This window comes from Engystomops pustulosus, chromosome 10 (genome assembly GCF_040894005.1).
Source record: "Engystomops pustulosus chromosome 10, aEngPut4.maternal, whole genome shotgun sequence".
In the NCBI taxonomy this organism is placed as follows: Eukaryota; Metazoa; Chordata; class Amphibia; order Anura; family Leptodactylidae; genus Engystomops; species Engystomops pustulosus.
The window spans coordinates 67,052,310-67,072,717 of NC_092420.1; the positions used below are offsets into that span (position 1 = coordinate 67,052,310).

A 20,408-nucleotide genomic window follows, 5' to 3' on the forward strand; every position below is an offset into this window, starting at 1 on the left:
AGGTAAGTGCAAGCTCCGCAACAGATTTTTTTGTTTTAAATGCGGCGGTTTTTCCGAATCCGTCGGGTTTTCATTCGGCCACGCCCCCCGATTTCCGTTGCGTGCATGCCAGCACCGATGCGCCACAATCCGAATCCCGGGGCAATTCAGGGAGAATCGGCGCAAATCGGAAATATTCGGGTAACATGTCAGGAAAACGCAAATCGGGCTCTTAGTAAATGACCCCCATAGTCTCTTTTGTGACTTTTTACAGTCGGGATACTTTAGCATTGCTATGTATCTTTCTAAATTTGCCGTTGTGATTTAGAAAGCTACATAGCACTGCTAAAGTATCCCAACTACAGACAACTTTAAAAAGTCATAAAGGAGAACACATAATACGTGTGCCCTATTTATAATTTGCTCAGCTCCTCCTGCTCTATGACATGCCACCTAGAGATCGGACGCTATGTACAATCTGCTGAACTCCTCCTGCTCTATAACATCCATTTCAAAATGCAAACAATGTTGTGAACACAGCCTGAAGGGGTTTAATGCAAAGTGGCTGCTATTTCTAAACTGGACACAACTTGCACGTTACCAATGTATATACAATAGTGTATATCATGGTCAAAGATTAGAATTGCTCTATGGTTTGTTAGTAACAATCAATCCATGAAGATTTGGCCTAACTCAACCTCTGCTCTACCCTCTCAGCCTCCCCATACACTGTCTGTCTATCAAGATTATGTCATTATGCTGCTCACCCCCATTAATGTCAGAGGAGAGATTATCCAGCTTTAGCCACAAAATGTGCAGGTTTGCATTTTTAGCTGTGCTGACGCAGCGATGGTCCACATAAAGCAGTAAGAAGCGAGGACTTAAGCCCACAAGTAACATTTCTCCCTCCGCCGCTGGTTCATGTTAATTCTTCTTGTGCACAGAGAGACCTGAGATTCAGGAATGGCTCTGAAGAACGTCCTCGTTACAGGATGCTCATCAGGAATAGGTCTGGCCATCGCTGCCAAGCTAGCCAAGGACGAGCAGAGGAGATTTAAAGGTAAACTGGACTATCCATAGGCAATATACATATAAATGGTTAAAAAATACATTTTAATTATCTGTTGATTCTCTCTGCTCTGGTGTAAAGCTGCATCTATCTAGGGTTAGGGTTAGATATTCCCTTGTTTTAACCCTCTGTTCACAGTCTTCTCAGTATTTTGTATCAGTATTTGGATTTCAAAGAGAGGAATGGAATCTATAATACAGTATATAATGGAAGGTTTTGGACTCACTTCGCCATCAGGTGCACAAACACTGATACAAAGCCCATAGAGGAAAAATGACTGCATGAAAATACAACTTAAATGGAAATATATTCAAGTCCAGAAAATCATAAAAATGACCACGACTCTAGGTTGTGCATCTGTAGCTGTTACACTGGGTATGACTGCTGACATGATAGAATATATTTCCACTGTTGTCATATATTTAGCTACAATTATATTTATGTTCAATCAGATTGTATTCACTTATTTATTTTATTATGTTTGCTCGATAACCATTACCATTAACACAAACATTACATGAGACAAATGAGCAAAACCTATAAATACTCTACATTAGAGGGTTGGCACTCGACTGGGTCCGGACCTTTAACCCACACCACATAAAGAAATCAACAGATGGAGTCGGCTCCAGCACAGGTGATCCTCAGTTATGTACAGGAAAGGTGCTGTAGGTTTGTTCTTACGTTGAATTTGTATGTAAGTCGGAACTGGTATATATTTTTTTGTCCTTAAGTGGATTTCAAAAATTTTGGATTTCAAGTGAACAAAGAATAACAATAAAGCTTATAACTCTTACATGTGATTATTGCAGCCTGGGGCTATAGATCACTAACCTACCAGCATTCCAGATAACATCACCAGAGGTCACTGAGGGGAGAGAGGTCTGTCTGTAACTAGAAATCCTCTCTAAGTCAGGTGTTCTTAAGCCGGGGACTTGCTTGTACTAGAATTTGTTGACCTCTGGGGAAAATGTTTTTAACAGATAAGAGAAAATGAATTGAATGCAAAAATTTCTTCCTCTGGGGTTGTAGTTCAGCAAAAAAAAAACATGTGAATGGAGCAATTGACTATGATGGGTCCATTTTTTTCACTGACTATAGAAAAATTGGTTGTGTGAAAGAACCCTTAGAGTTTGCAGTTGCTTAAATTGTAGGAACATACATTTTTGTTTAGTTTTTTCTTTTACAATTTGTGTTTTTACTTCTCCATAGGATTCTCATTTCGGTCTTACAATTAATTATTATCACTGTATCACATGCAGTCTAAAGAAATGAGACATTGATTCATCTTCCCTGATCGCCCCAACTCACTATTTGCATTGCTTTAAAAATCCTTAGCAACATTTTCACCTAGATTTATCCTCATAAATTTCCTCAAATTCCCCCTTCAACACAATACTGGCTTATTTCCAACTAACCAACGTCCTTCTCACAGCCAGAACCAAACGACACTTCTCTGCTTTCCTCTTTGTTGATCTGTCCTCTGCCTTTGATACTTTTGACCATTCTCTCCTGATACAAACTATCATCCATTGGCACCGCGGATCTGGACTTTTCCTGGATCTTCTTACAAATCTTGTACCATCTCTTCTCCTCGCCCCCTCTCTGTTGACATTCTACAAAGCTGTGTCCTCGGAGCCTTACTCGTCTCCTACTAAAACCCTGGCCTAGAACAGCTCATTGAGCCCAATGGCTTATCTTACCACTCCTATGCTGATGACATTTTTACACTTCAATAGCCCAATATCTCCTCTCTGCTAGTCACACTTCCATTGTGTCTATCAGCCATATCCACCTTCTCTCTCTGCTTTTTAAAACTCAACATACAAAACAGAACTAACACATCTTTCCCACCAAACCTATCAGTCACAATTCATGGAGTCAGACTTTCCCAGAAGTCCAAAGCCTTGGAGGAACCTTAAACTCTGCCCGTTCATTTAAGCCACAGCCTATCACCTCTTCCTAAAGGGCATCTCTTGCATCCATCTTTCCTCAAAGAGGACCCATCATCTATAAAAACTGCAATAGGAGCTGCTTTACTTTAGTGCTCCGATAACGCTAGCAGACACTGCCGTGATGTACAGTGCCGCTCTCAAAGCGGTCCGGTGTATTCAGTGTCTGCTAGCGTTATCAGAGGTTTACTTAAGGAAGCAGCTCCTAGTGCCTAGTACCTCAAAATATACTCTAAAAATGCAGTGTAAACCTATGTCTAATGCATTTTTCTATCCAAAATATTATACATGGAGGAAGCCTGGAGCCTCAGTCTTTTTCTCTCCATCAGACATTGCAGGACTGAGTGTAATTGCTGATAATCCTCCTTAGTAAACTCAAGGCTTTAATTATACAGGTTCTACCTCCTGCTGCACATTGTTTTTCTCCTCTGTAGTATATACACAAGCGCTTTCCATGCTGCCTGCCTCGGGGGTAACATCCTGGAAAGAAGAATAATATTTGTATTGGCTCCTATGGCACAGTTTGTGATTCTTCAATAAGACCTCCTCAGACATTACTGACAGCTGAGAACATTACAGCATTGCAGAAGTTGAATGATAAACCTTTAATTATTTTATGACCGCAAATAAATGTTTTGTTTTTCAAATCCATCTACCTGTTCAAAAGATACGGCCCCTAGAAATTTGTATGGGAATGATGAACTCACACTAGACAAGAGGGCAGTAATCATTAATTGGGGGGGGGGGGGGGGGCTGTATACTGAATTCGAATCAAAGGTTAAAGCCCCCTTGACTAGTAGAAGCAATTTCACTAATATACTTTAGGGGGGGGGGGGGGGGGGCTATATTATAATGGGCATAGCGGCGATCTAGTAAGATAATCTGTGTAATTCTATATTAAACCAAGTACTGGAGAATTTTTTTTCTCATATAATGATAATAATAATTATTTTCATAGCGCACACAGATTACGTAGCACTTTATAGAGCTTGCCAAATCTTTCCTTATCCCCAATGGGGCTCACAATCTAATCAAGCTATATGTATATTTTGGGAGGAAACTGGAGGACGCGGAGGAAACCTACACAAATATGGAAAGAACATACAAATTCTTTGCAGATGTTGACCCTGGGACTTGAACCAGGTCCCCAGCGCTGCAAGGCTGTAGTGCTAACCACTAAGCCACCATGTTGCTCATATATCTGTGTTGTGCTGTTCCTGTTATATTTTTTAGAGACAAGGCAAGATTATTCTGATTTGTTATAATATGGGGGGATACAATTTAAAAAAAATGGACATGGAGAAATGACAGGTGAAAAATGATTGTCACCTGCACTGAACATTATGGGGCAGATTTACTTACCCGGTCCATTCGCGATCCAGCGGCGCGTTCTCTGTGCTGGATTCGGGTCCGGCTGGGATTTATTAAGGTAGTTGCGCTGAAGAGCATCGGAACGCACTGGAATACACCGAGCCGGGCCGAGTGAAGGTAAGTGCAATTTTTGCGACACATTTTTTTTTAAATGCGGCGCTTTTTCCGAACCCGTCGGGTTTTCGTTCGGCCACGCCCCCCGATTTCCATCACGTGCATGCCGGGAAAACGTGAATCGGGCCCTTAGTAAATGACCCCCTATGTGTGAAGTTGTTCTACTAGTCAAGGGGTTGTTAACCACAAAGTGACATTTTGTTATCGAAATGTTCACATGTTGTTAATACATTGCATTAAAATAGTACTGTGTAAATGCAAATGTTAACAGCAATGTATTTAGACAAATCTCCTCTCCTCAGATGTTGTATTGCGTTTTCAAAGCGAAATGTAAATGCCACGTGTGGATGCAGCCTCAATATTCAATGGGGGACATGTATCAAGCGATCGGCACCATAAAACTGAAATGTGCCACATTTATTACCGGTTTGTAGAACATTTTTGGGCGTTTTTCAGTCTTGTACAAAAACGTGCATGGTCTCTGAAAAGGGGGAGTGGGTGAAAAAATTCATTATTGTGGTGCACCAAACTAAGCCAATAGGTGTAAAGTATGATGCAATAGTCTTATACTGCACCAGATTTATCATCCAGCATCAGACACAGGGATAAATCTGGTGCTGCAGAAGAATGGTGCGGTCCTAGTCTGCACTGGTCTACCATGCGACACATGATAAATCTCCCCCAATCCATCACCCTTCTTCAGGTTCATCTACATATGCAGAGAGTGCATGTACTTCTGTGTACTGTCAGCTCTGCCTCGCTGCTACCTCCTACTCCTTCCACATTCTGCCTTCAGCAGACAGGAGAGGTTGGCTGAAAATATTTACAGTTAAAGTTACATCCGAGAATTGGAGCTGTGTATAAAAATCCCAGTTCCGACTGTGAGGACGCTTTCGCTTCCCACCTTCAAAAATCTATAACTTGTTAATTTTTCCATGTACAGAGCTGTGTGAGCGCTTATTTCCTACATAAACAAATTGTACTTCTTAGGCCCCTTCCACACTAGCGAGTGTGATGCGATGAACTCGCATCACACTCGCAACGCAAGCTGCCGGGAACGCACGGCCCGAACCCTGCACCGCGGGAGTGAACTGACATGCTGAGTTCACTCCCGCGGTGCAGCGTTCGGGCCGTGCGTTCCCGGCAGCTTGCGTTGCGAGTGTGATGCGAGTTCATCGCATCACACTCGCTAGTGTGGAAGGGGCCTTAGGCTATATTCACACTTCCGTTGCCCGCCCGTACCGTACCGTAGCGGGCAACGGCAGTGTACGGGGAGAGGAGGAGGAGGTGAGCGCAGCTCACCCCTGCCCCTCTCCATAGGAAGTAATGGCGCATGGCGCCGTATTACGGGAAAAGATAGGACAGGTCCTATCTTTTTCCCGGGTACGGAACGGTACCGCTCCCGTAGGGTGCCGTGCGCCCATTGCTGCCTATGGGGGACGTATATCGGCCGTATATACGTCCCCCATACGTTAGTGTGAATGTAGCCTTAGTGACGGTATTTATTATTCCATGCCATGTACTGGGAAGCAGGAAAAAATACAAATGATATGTCTACTTTATTCTTTAGCTCGGTGCGACCATGGGGATACCAAATTTAGACAGGTTGTAATGTGTTTTTATACATAAAAAAAAAATGAAAACCTTGTGTATCAAAATTTTAATACTTTAATACTTTTTCATACTTCGGTGTACAGAGCAGTTTAAAGGGCATCTACCACCAGGATGAAGGACTGTATGCAAATGAGCCTGAGGGTCTCCAGGCTCCAGAGGTGTTAATGGAGCCCCTCAGGCTCATTTGCATACAGTCCTTCATCCTGGCCTTCATCCTTCATGCCCTTTAACGACCTGTGACATAATAGCACATCAAAGGTCGGCAGTGGGTGCATGGAGAGGGCTTACAGGCTAAGCCCTCTCCATAGCCGGTAAGTCTTTGCTCCATATCGCAGCAAAGACTTACTGGTAACACCCGCGAAGGGTGCTATCACCGACCACGGGTGTTAATCCGCACGTCGCCGACGGCACTTTTTTGCCATTTTGAAAAATATAAAAAATTCTATAAAAAGTGATCAGAAGGACGTACAGTCCTAAAAATGCTAGCATTGAAATCTTCATAAAAAGTCGCAAAAAATGACACCACCCTCAGCTCCCTACACCAAAGTATGAAAAAGTTATTAGCGCCAGAAGATGGCAAAATATTTTTTGTACAGGAGGTTTTCATTTTTGTAAATGTATGAAAACATTATAAAACTTATACAAATTTGGTATACCCGTAATCGTACCAACCCTAATAATAAAGGAGACATGTCATTTGTGGCGCACAGTGAAAGGCGTAAAATCCAAGCCCACAAGAACACGGCGTAAACAGAATCAAAACACGCTGGGGCGGGCCATAGCCGATAACATGTGGGTCAGCACCCGGTATGCGATCGCCCATGGCTCATCCCAGCGCATTTTCATTCTGTTTCAAAACGCTATCGTCTGACAGCAGCCTGTGGGACAAAATGGGTTAACGTCTGGTTGCATCAGATTCTCAACACCTGCTATTAGCTGCGTTCTCTAGCGACCGACATAGAAATAATGCAGACAACAGAGATGACATGGTGTCATGGAGATCAGAACATTCTTTTCTCCAGAAGATGTAGCACAGGAAATCATTCCATATGTTCTCTAGAAATATATATCGGCAAGGGAATGCTCTTATCCATACACTGTTCCCTGGAGATACTTGAATTTCCTATCAAGTTTAGATGGACATGACACTTAAAGCAGGTCCCCAATCCCATTTCTTGAACCTAATGAGAGTAAACATATCCCTTCTGCAGCTGCGGCCAAAGAAGTCACCAACCATGGTCTACAAGCCATCCTAACGGCCACTTGGGGCACATAATGTAAGAGGGCCCTCTTTTTCAGTTCTTTGACAGAGCTAATTCATCCTTCTGTTTTACATTATGAATTTTACATCTACCTTACTACAGAGAATCACAATTATTACAGTAAGGACTCATCATATTAGACTCTGGGGGGAAATTTATCAGGGCTTTCCGTCATACAAGCCCTGAAATAATTGTAACTACTAGTGAACCGCCAGTGATTGTGATTGTATCTCATTTTACTGCACCTCCAGCCAAATGGGCGTGGAGGGGCGTGCAGGGGATCATGGCTGGTGGCGTTGTGGGCCAACATGGGGCATTCATGCTCTGCAAACTTTCTTCCCAAGGGGTTTAGGGGTAATTAGCATATGTAGAAGTATATAACATGTCCTAATAAACAAAGACCCAATCTACACGAGTATTTTTTCTTGGATTTGGCTTTTTAAGACGACATCAAGGATGCTTGTGAAAAAGCAAAATTGGGGCTTCTCTGAAACATGTCTAACATAATGGGGCTCATTTATTAAGGGCTGAGTGGCCGCACTTTTGTCGGGTTTCCCGAATTTTTCCGTATTGCGGCAAATTCCACCAGGATTTTGGCACCGGCTTTCACGTGACAGAAATCGGGGGCGTGGCCGTCGGACAACCCGACGGATTTGTAAAAACTGCGGAATTTAAAAAACAAAATGTGTCGCAAGATCAGCACTTACATACACCGGGAAGAAGAAGGTGAACTCCGGCGGACCTCGGCGCAGCAGCGACACCTACTGGATATCGGGAACACGACCTTAGTGAATCCCGGCAGAAACCGAACCCACGTCGGACAACGCCCCGCGGGATCACGACAGGAACGGGAAAGTAAATAAGCCCCAATAAGTATTTCGCTTTGAAAAGTCCAAATGTGCAGCAATTGTGATATTACAGTTTTTTTTATTATAGTTTTCGCAACAATGAGAAACCTGGCAAAGCAGGATGACCTGGTGAAGGCAGCAGAAGACTGTGTGGGGAAGACACTGGAGGTCAAACAGCTGGACGTGTGCAGCGAGGAGTCCATCAGGGACTGCGTCAACAGCATCCCAGACCGAAGAGTGGACATTTTAGGTAATAAGAATGTGCCTGACAATATAATGTAATTGTTTAATGATACAATAGTACAGGGGTGGGCAATTAATATTCCCATAGGGCCACATGAGAAATTGGAATGGTTTTAGAGGGACAGACTAAAATACTTAAAGGGAACCTGTCATCAGGGACCTCATTTTCACTAAAGACAGGTTGCAGAAGCTTATTACACCTGCAGTGCATCTGCCTTTCTGCTTTCTCTAAGAATTTGCATTACAATATAATTGTGTGTTTTTGTGTGTAATTTACCTTGCACCCTGACAAAATCATCTGTGTAATCCCAGGGGTTGGGCTTTGGTTTGGATGCATTTCAGAAAAACAACATGTGACTTGCCTGTGCTGCAGACCTGCTCAGCTCTCAGCCCCCACCCTTGTGCTCCTGTACAGCTCCTCCCTCTTCTACTGATGTCACCAGGCTGTGAGCTCTGTGAAGTAGCAGGAGGGAGGAGCTGTGCAGGAGCACAATGGGGGGGGGGGCTCAGAGCTAAGGAGTGAACAGCACAGACAAGTTACATGTTGTTTTTTGAAATGCATCCAAACCAAAGCCCAACCCATGGACTATACCAAGGTTTCTGTCAGTGTGCAAGGTAAGTTATAACACACAATTATATTGTAATGCAAATGCTTAGAGAAGGCAGAAAGGCAGATATGCAATGCAGCTGTAATGGGCTTATGCAACCGGTCTTTAGTGACAGGTTTCACTACCTGGTGACAGGTTTCTTTAAACTCATTTCTAGCCAATACCTATATACTGTATTCAGTACATAACCTATCCCTACATAACAAAACAGTAAATAAAACATTACAATGATTCAATGATTACAGTGACATCACGAGGGCCGGTCAGAGCTAGTTAGAGGGCTGGAGGTGACCCTCAGGCCGTACAATACCCAGATCTGCAATTGTATCATTAGTGACATAGCAGTTACATAAGCAGTGCATTACACAGCAGGTGAGGCTAAGAAGCTTCTCTGGCTCAGTTATATTCAGCCTGTGGATTACAATGATTCTACATAGTGACAGCTGTCTTTTCATATACAGTATTGTGATAGCAGTTGGAGCTGCCTCCAGTAGACTAAAATCTTAGAAAGGGGAAAAAGATCCTAAAAAAATCAGTAAAATCTGATAATACTAATAATCAATATTTAACTGGCTAACAAATGTACGATGCAAAACATAATGGGGCTCATTTACTAAGGGCCCGCGACCGCACTATTGTCGTTATATTCGACGATTTCCGATGTGCGCCGCATTTAGAAGGGCTTTTTGTCGCACGTGATCGGATTTTGGCGCATAGGCGCCGGCTTTCACATGACACAGATCAGGGGGGCGAGCCGTCGGGCGATCCAACGGATTCGGAAAACGCACGGGATTTAACATTCAAAATTGTGTCGCAAGCCAAGCCCTTACATACACCGGGAATAAGAAGGTGAACTCCGGCAGACCTGAGCGGGGAAGCGACACATGCAGGAAATTGGACGCACGATCTTAGTGAATTGCGGCAGCTCCAAATCCAGGTCGGACAACGCACCTCGGGGATTGTGATGGGATGGGTAAGTAAATGTGCCCCAATTTGTAGAATCCTTTGTACTTTAATGATTGAGTATTGGTGTACAATGTCACTGCATTGTTAAAAAAATGTAATTAAAATTTGTTTAAAAAACAAAGTAGTAAAACAATATGCGGTACTGAGTAATAATACTAAATGCAAACTTTATTGCTAACTTTTGTGTTCTACTTCTGGAATTGGGATGTAATACTGAATTACTATTGTGACAATGTGTACCTGATCAAATATTTGGCTCCCACTAAGCACCTGTCGCTCCAGTCTCACGCCGTCACTAACTGCGCCTTATGCAAATACAGTAACTTCCCTTTAATGGTACAAAGCACTATGATAGGATGAGATCAATCCGCATACATTAAGAAGCATCAGCACCTAATGCAATCAATTACTTTTTCACATTGCCTTTGGTAATTATTGGGTTTATTTTTAACTCCTCCAACCCATAAGGTTATGGTATGATGTGATAAGCGGGTCCTTCCCATGAAGCACTATCCTATTACATCACCAGCTGACATATTTCTGTATGGTGGGAATAATAGTCACACAATACACTGCAATACTTTTACTTTATGAGGGGGATTTATTGGGACTGGGTACATCGCACAGCAGTCGGGATCCTCCTCTCACCAATCCTCCCAATATACTAAAAGGCTCCGACCTGGTGTAGAATACTTCTATAGCCTGTGCCAGGATCTCTCTTGGTGTGCAGGTATAGAAGGGGTTAGAAGGGCCAGGAATTGCAACTTTTTCATGGCTCGTACACCGCACTCTTTGTAAAGGTGGTGCCCAAAGCTGTTCAGATGCCACGGTCACAATTAACCGCTGCATCTAATACATCTTATGTAATACATGGATGGACAGATCCTGCAACCTGTTAGCTTCTTCCTGCTATGGCTACTCTACAATCTCTATGCTCTAATAAGGCGTATGGCAGGTCGAACCCACTTACTGTGACAATCTATCCAATGGTCAGTAACAATATTAGCAAACCTTTAACACATTCCTTAAGGCCTTAAAGGAAATCTATTAAGGAATCGCTGATGGTAGACCTCTAACACTTACATGTGGGTCTCATCAAGTGTAGTCCTGTAGCGTCTTTTTTATTTTGTGTAGGGACGGAACAAGGTGGGCAACCAAGGGTTCATTTACATATTTTTTTAAAACTCTTTTTTTCCACAAAGTTTGGGGAATTCCAGGATATAAAAAGACACTATAAGATTTCATTGGATGAGATGAACATGTAAGTGTTAGAGGTCCACCATCAGTGATTCTGGTGGTAGATTTCCTTCAAAGGTGTTTTTGCCCCAACCTGCCACATCAGGACCTTTGGAGGACCTTCAAAAGGTCCTTAAATGGCTCTTGTGTTCGTGTATATTGAGAGCAAGAACAGATGTATGATGATTTCAAGGGTGAATGCCCTTCTCAGTATAAAATTAGTAAGTGGTTTGGGAAGCCAGGGGCCCACTAGAAGGCTTGGGCTCCGCCTACATTATAACCCACTACTGATCGAGTGTTGATTGAAGAGGCACCAAGAGACAAAAAATATGACTATTCTTTTCCATTCACAGTCAGCAACGCAGGAGTTGGCCTTATTGGACCCATTGAATGCCAAAGCATCGAAGAGATGAAAACTGTGATGGATACAAATTTCTTTGGACTGGTCAGACTACTGAAGGAAATCTTACCAGATATGAAGAAGAGGAAGAATGGTCACATAGTTATCATTAGCAGTGTGATGGGAATTCAAGGTATGAATTACCTCTGCATCAGGGGCTACTATGAGGTCCGCAGTGTCAGGGGCCCCCAAATCCTACCTGACACACCAAAGAGTGGAGGATGTGCACCATTATATACATATTATGCTGCACATTGTACAACATAATATGTATACAACAGTGCAAATCTTCCACAGTATACAGCTGAACCAGCAGCTCAGATAGAAAATGTTGGGGGAGGCGACAGGACTATACTGTCCTGCCATCTACTTCCCCATGTGGGCAGCAGCTACTGGGACAGATCTGTGTGAGTGTATAAATGTATATATCAATGGATAAATGTGTTTATGTGTGTAAAAGTGTATAAATATGTATATTTTCTGAGGGGTGGGTCCCCATTAAGTTTGCTATGGGGCCCTTTCCTAGGTACACCCCTGCATATATACAGCTTCCTCCCTTTCACTGCTCTAGGCTGTCACCAGGCGTTACCCATTGTGTCTCTCTCACACAGTCCGTTCTCACTGACTTTCAGAGACTCGGAGAAGGGAGGCTGGAGCAGGATGAGTCACAACACTGCTGCTGCAGCTCCTCCTATTCAGCATAACTCAGACTAGTAAACAAAGAATCTTGTAGAGTCTGCATACAGCACAAAAGTAACCAGTAGGACTGCTGAATCACTTGATGAACATTCAAGGATTATTTACAAGGCAGTAAAACCACATGGGTAACTTATGAAATAAAAAAAAGACAAGCCAAACCCCTAAAGGCACCTTCTATTATTTTCTATGATGCATCTGTTATTAACCGTTATAATATTAACAATTTTCGGCACTGAAATTTTCTACACTGTCCACAGTTTTCTGAACAATAGTAGACGCTTCAGTTGTAAGGTAACTTGAATAAATTGCAAAAAAATTCAGATTAAAAGAGCATTTACTTTTGTATTGCAGGTATCTTGTTTAATGATGTCTATGCTGCCTCCAAATTTGCGGTTGAAGGGTTCTGTGAAAGCCTCGCCATCCAGGCACTGAAATTCAAGCTCCAGTAAGTTTTTTTTTGTTTCACTTCACAAATAAAAGCAATGCAACAAATGTTCACAGCACCTATACTGATAATAAAAAAGTTGTCTTAAGTGTCATGTAAGCCTAATTACTATATTAAAGGGGATTTTCCAGCCTGTAAAATGTTTGCAAAATGTTAAGAGGAGGATGGGGGGTATTTTTAAAATTTTTTTTCTTGTATTTACTGTCATGGGAATGAGAATAAGATACAAGAGCTTTCAGACAGCAGATTGTCTCTGGGGGATTGCCCATGTAAAATCCAACATTTCTTTTGTTACAGACATTTGTTAGGCTGACACACACTTTAGCTTTTAGACCAAATTCACTCAATCTGGCGGACTATCCATACCAGGGCCTACATTTAATGTGTTGTTTATAGTACAGGTCTCTTCATATGGGGCAGAAACACAATGACCCATATTTATTAAAGTGTTTGCACCAGTTTTCCGTCTGGCTTTGCACTAAAAATAAAATGGAAACTGCTTGCACATGTATTTAAGTGTCTGCGCCAGTTTTGTGCCGCAGCTGCACCGTGTGCTACTAGACTGAAAGAATGTGCAGCTAAAAGGGGCTGTTACTGCTTGGTCGGATTGTGTGGCACTATTCTATCCAACGTGCCCAACAATTCTGCAGCATGAACAAAATAAAATAGTGTACGCTTCCAGAGCAGTGCTAGGGGCGCCAAATTCATGAAAACCGAGCACCACAATTCATGAATCTCGTGCTCCCTGCACTGCTCCGACAGAGTGCACCAACTTTTTTTGGTGCACGTTTAACATAGAGCATGTGACACAATTCTGTCACTCACTCACTACCCCTGCCTCTCTCTCAGTTACTCTCGCTGTTTGTCTCTAACTCACACTCACTGGCTGTCTCTCTGTCACTCACACTACCTGCCTGTCTCTCACTTAATCATTCACTCTCCCTGCCTGTCTCTGTCACTTACTCTGCCCTCCTGTCTCTCTGACACTCACTCTCCCCGCCCGTCTCTTTGTCTCTCACTCACACTCACTGGCTGTCTCTCTGTCACTCACACTATCTCCTTGTCTGTCTCTCAGTTACTCTCCCTGTCTGTCTCTCACACTCACTGGCTGTCTCTCTGTCACTCACTTCCCCTTCTGTCTGTATGTCACTCACTCTCCCTTTCTGTCTCTCTGTCACACACTCTCCCTGTCTGTCTCTCTGTCACACACTCTCCCTGTCTGTCTCTCTGTCACACACTCTCCCTGTCATTCTCGCTGTCGCTCACACTCCCCGCTTGTCTCTCTGTAACTCACTCTCCCTGTCTGTCTCTCTGTCACTCACTCTCCCTGTCTGTCTCTCTGTCACTCACACACTCTCCTTGTCTGTCTCTCTGTCACTCACTCTCCCTGTCTGTCTCTCTGTCACTCACTCTCCCTGTCTGTCTCTCTGTCACTCACTGGCTGTCTCTCTGTCACTCACACACTCTCCTTGTCTGTCTCTCTGTCACTCACTCTCCCTGTCTCTCTGTCACTCACTCTCCCTGTCTCTCTGTCACTCACTCTCCCTGTCTCACTGTCACTCACTCTCCCTGTCACTCACACTCCCCGCTTGTCTCTCTGTCACTCACTCTCCCTGACTGTCTCTCTGTCACTCACTCTCCCTGTCTGTCTCTCTGTCACTCACTCTCCCTGTCTCTCTGTCACTCACTCTCCCTGTCTGTCTGTCTCTCTGTCACTCACTGGCTGTCTCTCTGTCACTCACACACTCTCCTTGTCTGTCTCTCTGTCACTCACTCTCCCTGTCTCTCTGTCACTCACTCTCCCTGTCTCTCTGTCACTCACTCTCCCTGTCTCACTGTCACTCACTCTCCCTGTCACTCTCGCTGTCACTCACACTCCCCGCTTGTCTCTCTGTCACTCACTCTCCCTGTCTGTCTCTCTGTCACTCACATACTCTCCTTGTCTGTCTCTCTGTCACTCACATACTCTCCTTGTCTGTCTCTCTGTCACTCACTCTCCCCTCCTGTCTCTATGTCACCCAATCTCCCTGGCTGTCTCTCTGTCACCCAATCTCCCTGTCTCTCTGTACACGACTGTCTCTATCCCTCCTTTCCATCTTACCTCACACATAAGCTGTATTACACTCATTGCCTATAATAACCAATCAAAGCTCAGAGCTCATATTAATGACCTGTGGCAAAACAGCAACCAAGTGGATTTTGGAAAGCATGGGGTGAAAATGTTGTCTCAAAACCAGGTATATGACGTTCCATGAGTCACAGAAAGCGGCTGTGCAAAATTTGGTGACTGTAAACGTGACGGTGCAGATTCCTTTAGCGGACATACATACACACACACATACATTCAGCTTTATATATTAGATGTGCAAGCAGTTTGTACTGAAAAGAATGAGCAAAGTCAGACAAATACTGTAAATGTGGACCATTGAGTCCTGTCCTAAGAGCCTTTGCCCAGGAGAGACTGCGACCTTTATGTCCCTTTATAATAATAAAGCTTTTACTATACTGACAGGTTGAGCCTCATTGAGCCAGGTCCGGTGATCACAGAGTTTGAAAGGAAAGTTTTTGAGGATGGAATGAAGATGGACCTTTCTGCAGCAGATAAGGAGACTGCTGACATGTTTACTAATGTCTATCTAAAAAACTACAAATCCATCTTCCAAAGCTTGGGTCAGACAGCCGAGGACGTGGCAGAGGTAAGAGCTGCACATGCTATCCTATAGCAAAACCCAGGAGATATCTCACCAACATCTGTGCCCAATGAAATAATTATAATCACTTTAGTTATAATAATTATAAGCAGTATTAATTCCATAGTATTATTTGTTCTTGTTTTTATGTTATGCATCACTATAAGTACCAAAGACATCAAAATAGACTGAGCAACCTATATGGGAGGGTAGATGGAGACATTGGGGCTCATTTACTAAGGGCCCCGCAGACTGCACTTTCGTCGGACATCCCGACAATTTCAGTATGCGCCGCTGGGACAGGGTTTAAAAGGAGTTTTTGATGCACGTGATCGAATTTTGGCGCAATTGCATCGGCTTTCATGCGACACAAATGCGGGGGCTGGCCGTTGGATGATCCGATGGATTCGGACAAATCACGGGATTTAACTTAAAAATTGTGTTGCAAGCCATGCACTTACATACACCGGGAAGAAGAAGGTGAACCCCGTCAGACCTTATCGAGGAAGCGACACATGCAGGATATCAGGCGCACGATCTTCATGAATCGTGGCAGAGGTCATCCTCATCGGACAGTCCAGATTGGGGATTGCAGGGACCGGGTAAGTAAATGTGTCCCATTGGGTCACAGTTTTTAAGAACAGTTCAGTGTGTACTATGTGCAGTTTGCATGTGTATAGTGCAGGGGGCGCCAGATGCAGGATTTCTGGAGGCCTCTGCACTGGCCTGACAGAGTGCGCCAATTTTCTTTTGGTTCACCTTTAACATGGGGTGTGCGACACATTTCTGTCAGACTGTACATGATCAGGGCCAGATTATAGCGCAGACTATAGCGTGCACCGGGGCCCCCACCACTTTGCCCGCAGTGTATTTGGGTCCGGGCATCGAGGTACTCTGATGTCCGGGCTCCAATGTGCCCCAACTTCAGTCTCTGGCATAGCCAGGGAACTATAGACGATTAAAACAAAGATGCGGCAGGGAGCCTCCATCTTAGTATACCTCCAATATCCAGTATCCTGACATCAGGAGTCAAGGGAGGAAGGTCGGCATGCATCAAGGGAACGATTGAAGGTGAGTACAATTTTATTATTTTACCTAGGACTGTATATAGTTATATAATAGGAGTCTGTGTATAGTTAGTTATTATAGAGGGGTTGTATATAGTTAGGTATAGGGGGACTGTATATAGTTAGTTATTATAGGGAAGCTGTATATAGTGATTACTGGTGGAGATATATATAGTGATTGCTAGGGGAGCCGTATATAGTGATTACTGTGGGCTATATACAGTGATTACCGGGGGAGCTGTATATAGTGATTACTGGGAGCTGTATACAGGGATTGCTGGGGGAGCTGTATTTAGTGATTGCTGGGGGAGCTGTATATAGTGATTGCTGGGGGTTGTATGCAGTGATTGCTGGGGGAGCAGTATATAGCAATTACTGGGGACTGTATAAAGTGATTGCTGTGAGCTGTATACAGTGATTGCTGGGGGCTGTATATAGTGATTGCTGGGAGGCTGTATATAGTGATTACTGGGCACTGTATATTGTGATTACTGGGGGCTGTATACAGTGATTGCTGGGAGAGCTTTATATAGCGATTACAGTGAGCTGTATACAGTGATTATTGTGGGCTGCATACAGTGAATACTGGGGCTGTAAATCGCGCTATTTAAAAAAAAAAAAAAGTGTCGCTTGACACACACTTACATGCACCAGGAATAGGATGGTGAACTCCGGCGGGCCTCGGCGCAGCAGCGACACCTGGTGGACATCGGCCGCACGGACCTTAGTGAATCGCTAGAAGACCCGAATCTTCGTCGGAGAACGCGCCGCTGGATCGAGACAGGACCGGGTAAGTAAATGAGCCCCCATATTTGGCATCACCCTATATTCCTTTAGGCCATGTTCATACCTGCCATTTGTGTGAACATGACCAAAGCAAGTGAAATTAGAAGTTGAATTTCCTAACAAACTTGAAGTGTAGGTCAATCCATGAAAGGATTTTCTAGGATAGGGTAAACATGGCTGTATATAGCAGCCCAGCTCCAAACACTTCAAGCAATGTAGAGAATTGGTGCTTTTTCTGGAAGAAAGCAGCCATATGTCTTATATATACATAGTCATCATTAGCTAATAAACGTTATTCTTATATTACAGCACACATTGAAGATCATTTTGGCTGAAAACCCACCATTCCGTCACCAGACAAACAATCTCTACACACCGATGACAACTCTAAAATATGCCGATCCTAATGGCGACCTACCCATCGATACCTTCTACAAAATGGTCTTTCAGCACGACAAAATCTTCAACGCCAGCCTTAACTTCATCAAACTGCTGAGGTGGAGGAGTAAAAAGAGCTTCGACCTGGGGAAACCCCAATCATAAGAAATTCTAAGAGCCAATGTTTGCATTTAAACAATATATGTGGATCACTTTCTATGCATTTTTTTATGGGTCACCAGGTCATGGTTGTAGGAGTTAGATTTCACGTTGTTATTACTCCTATCATTCATGTCACAGGGTCTATTGTAGTAGAATCAAGTTGCATGTTTCGTTACATTACCTGGGTATAGTTTTTATATAGGTTAAGTATTTGAAACTGCGTTTTGACCCTTTTTGGTTGTTTACCATGCAATTGGTTGCTTGCAACCTGTTTATCTATTAAGATAATTGGAAAAATGGTCCGTTTTTAAGCAGTCCTTCGTTTTTGACTAGTTTTAATAAAGATAATTGGTAAAAACTGTCAAAAACGGATGAGTCTGCAAAAAACGGACTGCTTAAAAACGGACCAAAAACGGGTTCAAAATGCTATATGTGGCATCACCCTTAAAAAATGCATGCTTAAAAAAGCACTAAAAATGGGCTAAAACGCCATGTGTGGCATCACCTAGGACAGTGGTGGCAAACCTATGGCACGGGTGCCAGAGGTGGCACTCAGAGCCCTTTCTGGGGGCACTTAGGCCATTGCCCCAGGTGTTGACAGAAGGGCATTATCTTTGGAAGTCATCCTGCTGGACCCACCATTCTTCCTGCACAGAGAGACCCTGGAGAGAAGCTATAATTAGTCTGAATTTGTCCTCCATCCTCCAACTGTATTGGTGGCCTCAGGCAGCCGATACGATTGAATGATGTGGAAGAATTGGTAGCAATGAGTTGCAGCTTAAAAAGCCATGTTGGCACTCAATGGTAATTAAGTGGATTTTGGTTTGCAGTTTGGGCACCCTGTCTCTAAAAGGTTCGCCATCACTGACCTAGGACCAATTTGACATGCTTTGTGCAGCGCTGCGTAATCTGTGTGCGCTATATAAATAAAGAATTATTTATTTAGAATTATTTAAAAACACCTCTAAACTGATTGCGATACAGTTTGAGTCGCCATGTGTGAAGGCCGGATCATCATGCACATGTGGCGTTTCTGTTGCGTTTTTCCATTGTGTTTTTGATTCATATCAGTTTTGCTTCTTGATTAAGTGTCTTTACTTGGTGTTTTCTCCATTACGTTTTTGAAGGTCTGTGATTGTGAGGTGCGTTTTTCCATTGTGTTTTTTTGAAAATGGGGGTCTACGTTTTGATCACATGGACATACAGCAGGGGGAAGAAGAAATCCAAACAAGAACCAAAAAACAACAAGCCACTGAGTTTTTACAAATTTCAAAGGAGACAGATGTGTTCAATTAAAGCACATCAAATATTGCGTTTTGAAAACGTGCCGAGCGCCTCCCCTACAATCTTTGCATTGCATCTCAAAATGCGCCCTATGGGAGCGGTCACACGTTGCATTTTGGTTGCCTTTGGAAATGCATCAGCGCCGAGGAGCGCCGCTTACCCCCGCACCTCTCCATAGTGATATATGGTGCATAACTCCGTATTCCGGATGTCCCATCTTTCTCCCGGCTACAGAATGGTGCAATGGCGATACGGAACGGTACGGCGCCATGCGTCCATTGCTGTATATACGCTGTTTATGTGTTGGTCATATATACGTCCCCATATGTTTGTGTGAATGCCTTTTGTCTGAAATGAATCAATATAAATCGCTTCTAGTGCATAAGGGGATGCGCACCTATTTCACTATTTGGGATAATCAGTTGGGCAGGAAGGCTCCAGCATATTTACTTAAATTCATTATTTAACTTTTCTTTCATAATGTAAAATAGTTTTTCTTCCCATGTTGAATATATCATTTTTTTTACAGCCAGAAATTGGATGTTTTATACTGTAGCACCTCCTCCTCTAGTAACACTGTGGTTCCATGATATTTCTTCTCATGTACATATATGTATTAAAGAATGTAATGTAATTCACTCCGATTTATTATGTTTATCTGTAAAAGTGATTCAATGGGGCACATTTACTTAGAAGGTCTATTTCCATGTATAATGCAGGGTGCGGCGATTCACTGAGATTGTGCGCCAGAAATCATGAATCTGTCGCTTCCCCGCACTGGTCCGACATCTTTACCATAGGACATGCAACACAATCAGTCGCACCGAGTACAGGAACGCTCCCTAATATCTGTGGCATGGAGGTTAGCGCAGTTGTGCCACATAAAGGTCGCGTGCGACATAATCCCAGCGCCGGCTCTTTTTAAATACCTAGCCTAGAAGAACGTGCACAGTCTGACAAAAGTGCAGCGCAAAGCCCTTAGTGAGGCCGGTGCGATCGCATCGGCGTTTCTATGGAAACGCCTGCGATCTGGAATGACCCGCCGGTGTTTTGCGTTAATTTAATGCAAAACAGCGGCGGCTTGTTCCCGATCGCAGGCGTTTCCATAGAAACGCCAATGCGATTGGGCCGCGGCCCGCCCCGGTGGGTGCGGCTTTGTTTGCGTTTTCAAACGCAGACAAAGCGGTGCGTGTGGCATCGGCCTTAGGGTGCTGTCACATGATAGTGTTTTGATT

The 20,408-nt window shown here is 43.5% G+C and overlaps 1 protein-coding gene across 1 annotated transcript; it reads left to right on the plus strand.

The window, feature by feature from the left end:
* The first annotated feature begins 832 nt into the window (after nt 1-832).
* Nucleotides 833-19,811, plus strand: LOC140105205 (retinol dehydrogenase 8-like). The gene is made up of 6 exons (XM_072129161.1): nt 833-1,039; nt 8,298-8,459; nt 11,616-11,795; nt 12,713-12,806; nt 15,319-15,502; nt 17,659-19,811. The coding sequence occupies exons 1-6, from the start codon at nt 943-945 to the stop codon at nt 17,890-17,892; spliced, it is 951 nt and encodes a 316-aa protein (XP_071985262.1). The 5' UTR covers nt 833-942; the 3' UTR covers nt 17,893-19,811.
* The last annotated feature ends 597 nt before the right edge of the window (nt 19,812-20,408 follow it).

Excerpts from the sequence above, each read along its gene's own strand:
- LOC140105205 (XM_072129161.1), top strand. The coding sequence starts at position 943 with ATGGCTCTGAAGAACGTCCTCGTTACAGGATGCTCATCAGGAATAGGT. Across the intron at positions 8,460-11,615 it reads CCGAAGAGTGGACATTTTAG|TCAGCAACGCAGGAGTTGGC; the intron begins GTAATAAGAATG and ends TTCCATTCACAG. Across the intron at positions 12,807-15,318 it reads GCACTGAAATTCAAGCTCCA|GTTGAGCCTCATTGAGCCAG; the intron begins GTAAGTTTTTTT and ends CTATACTGACAG.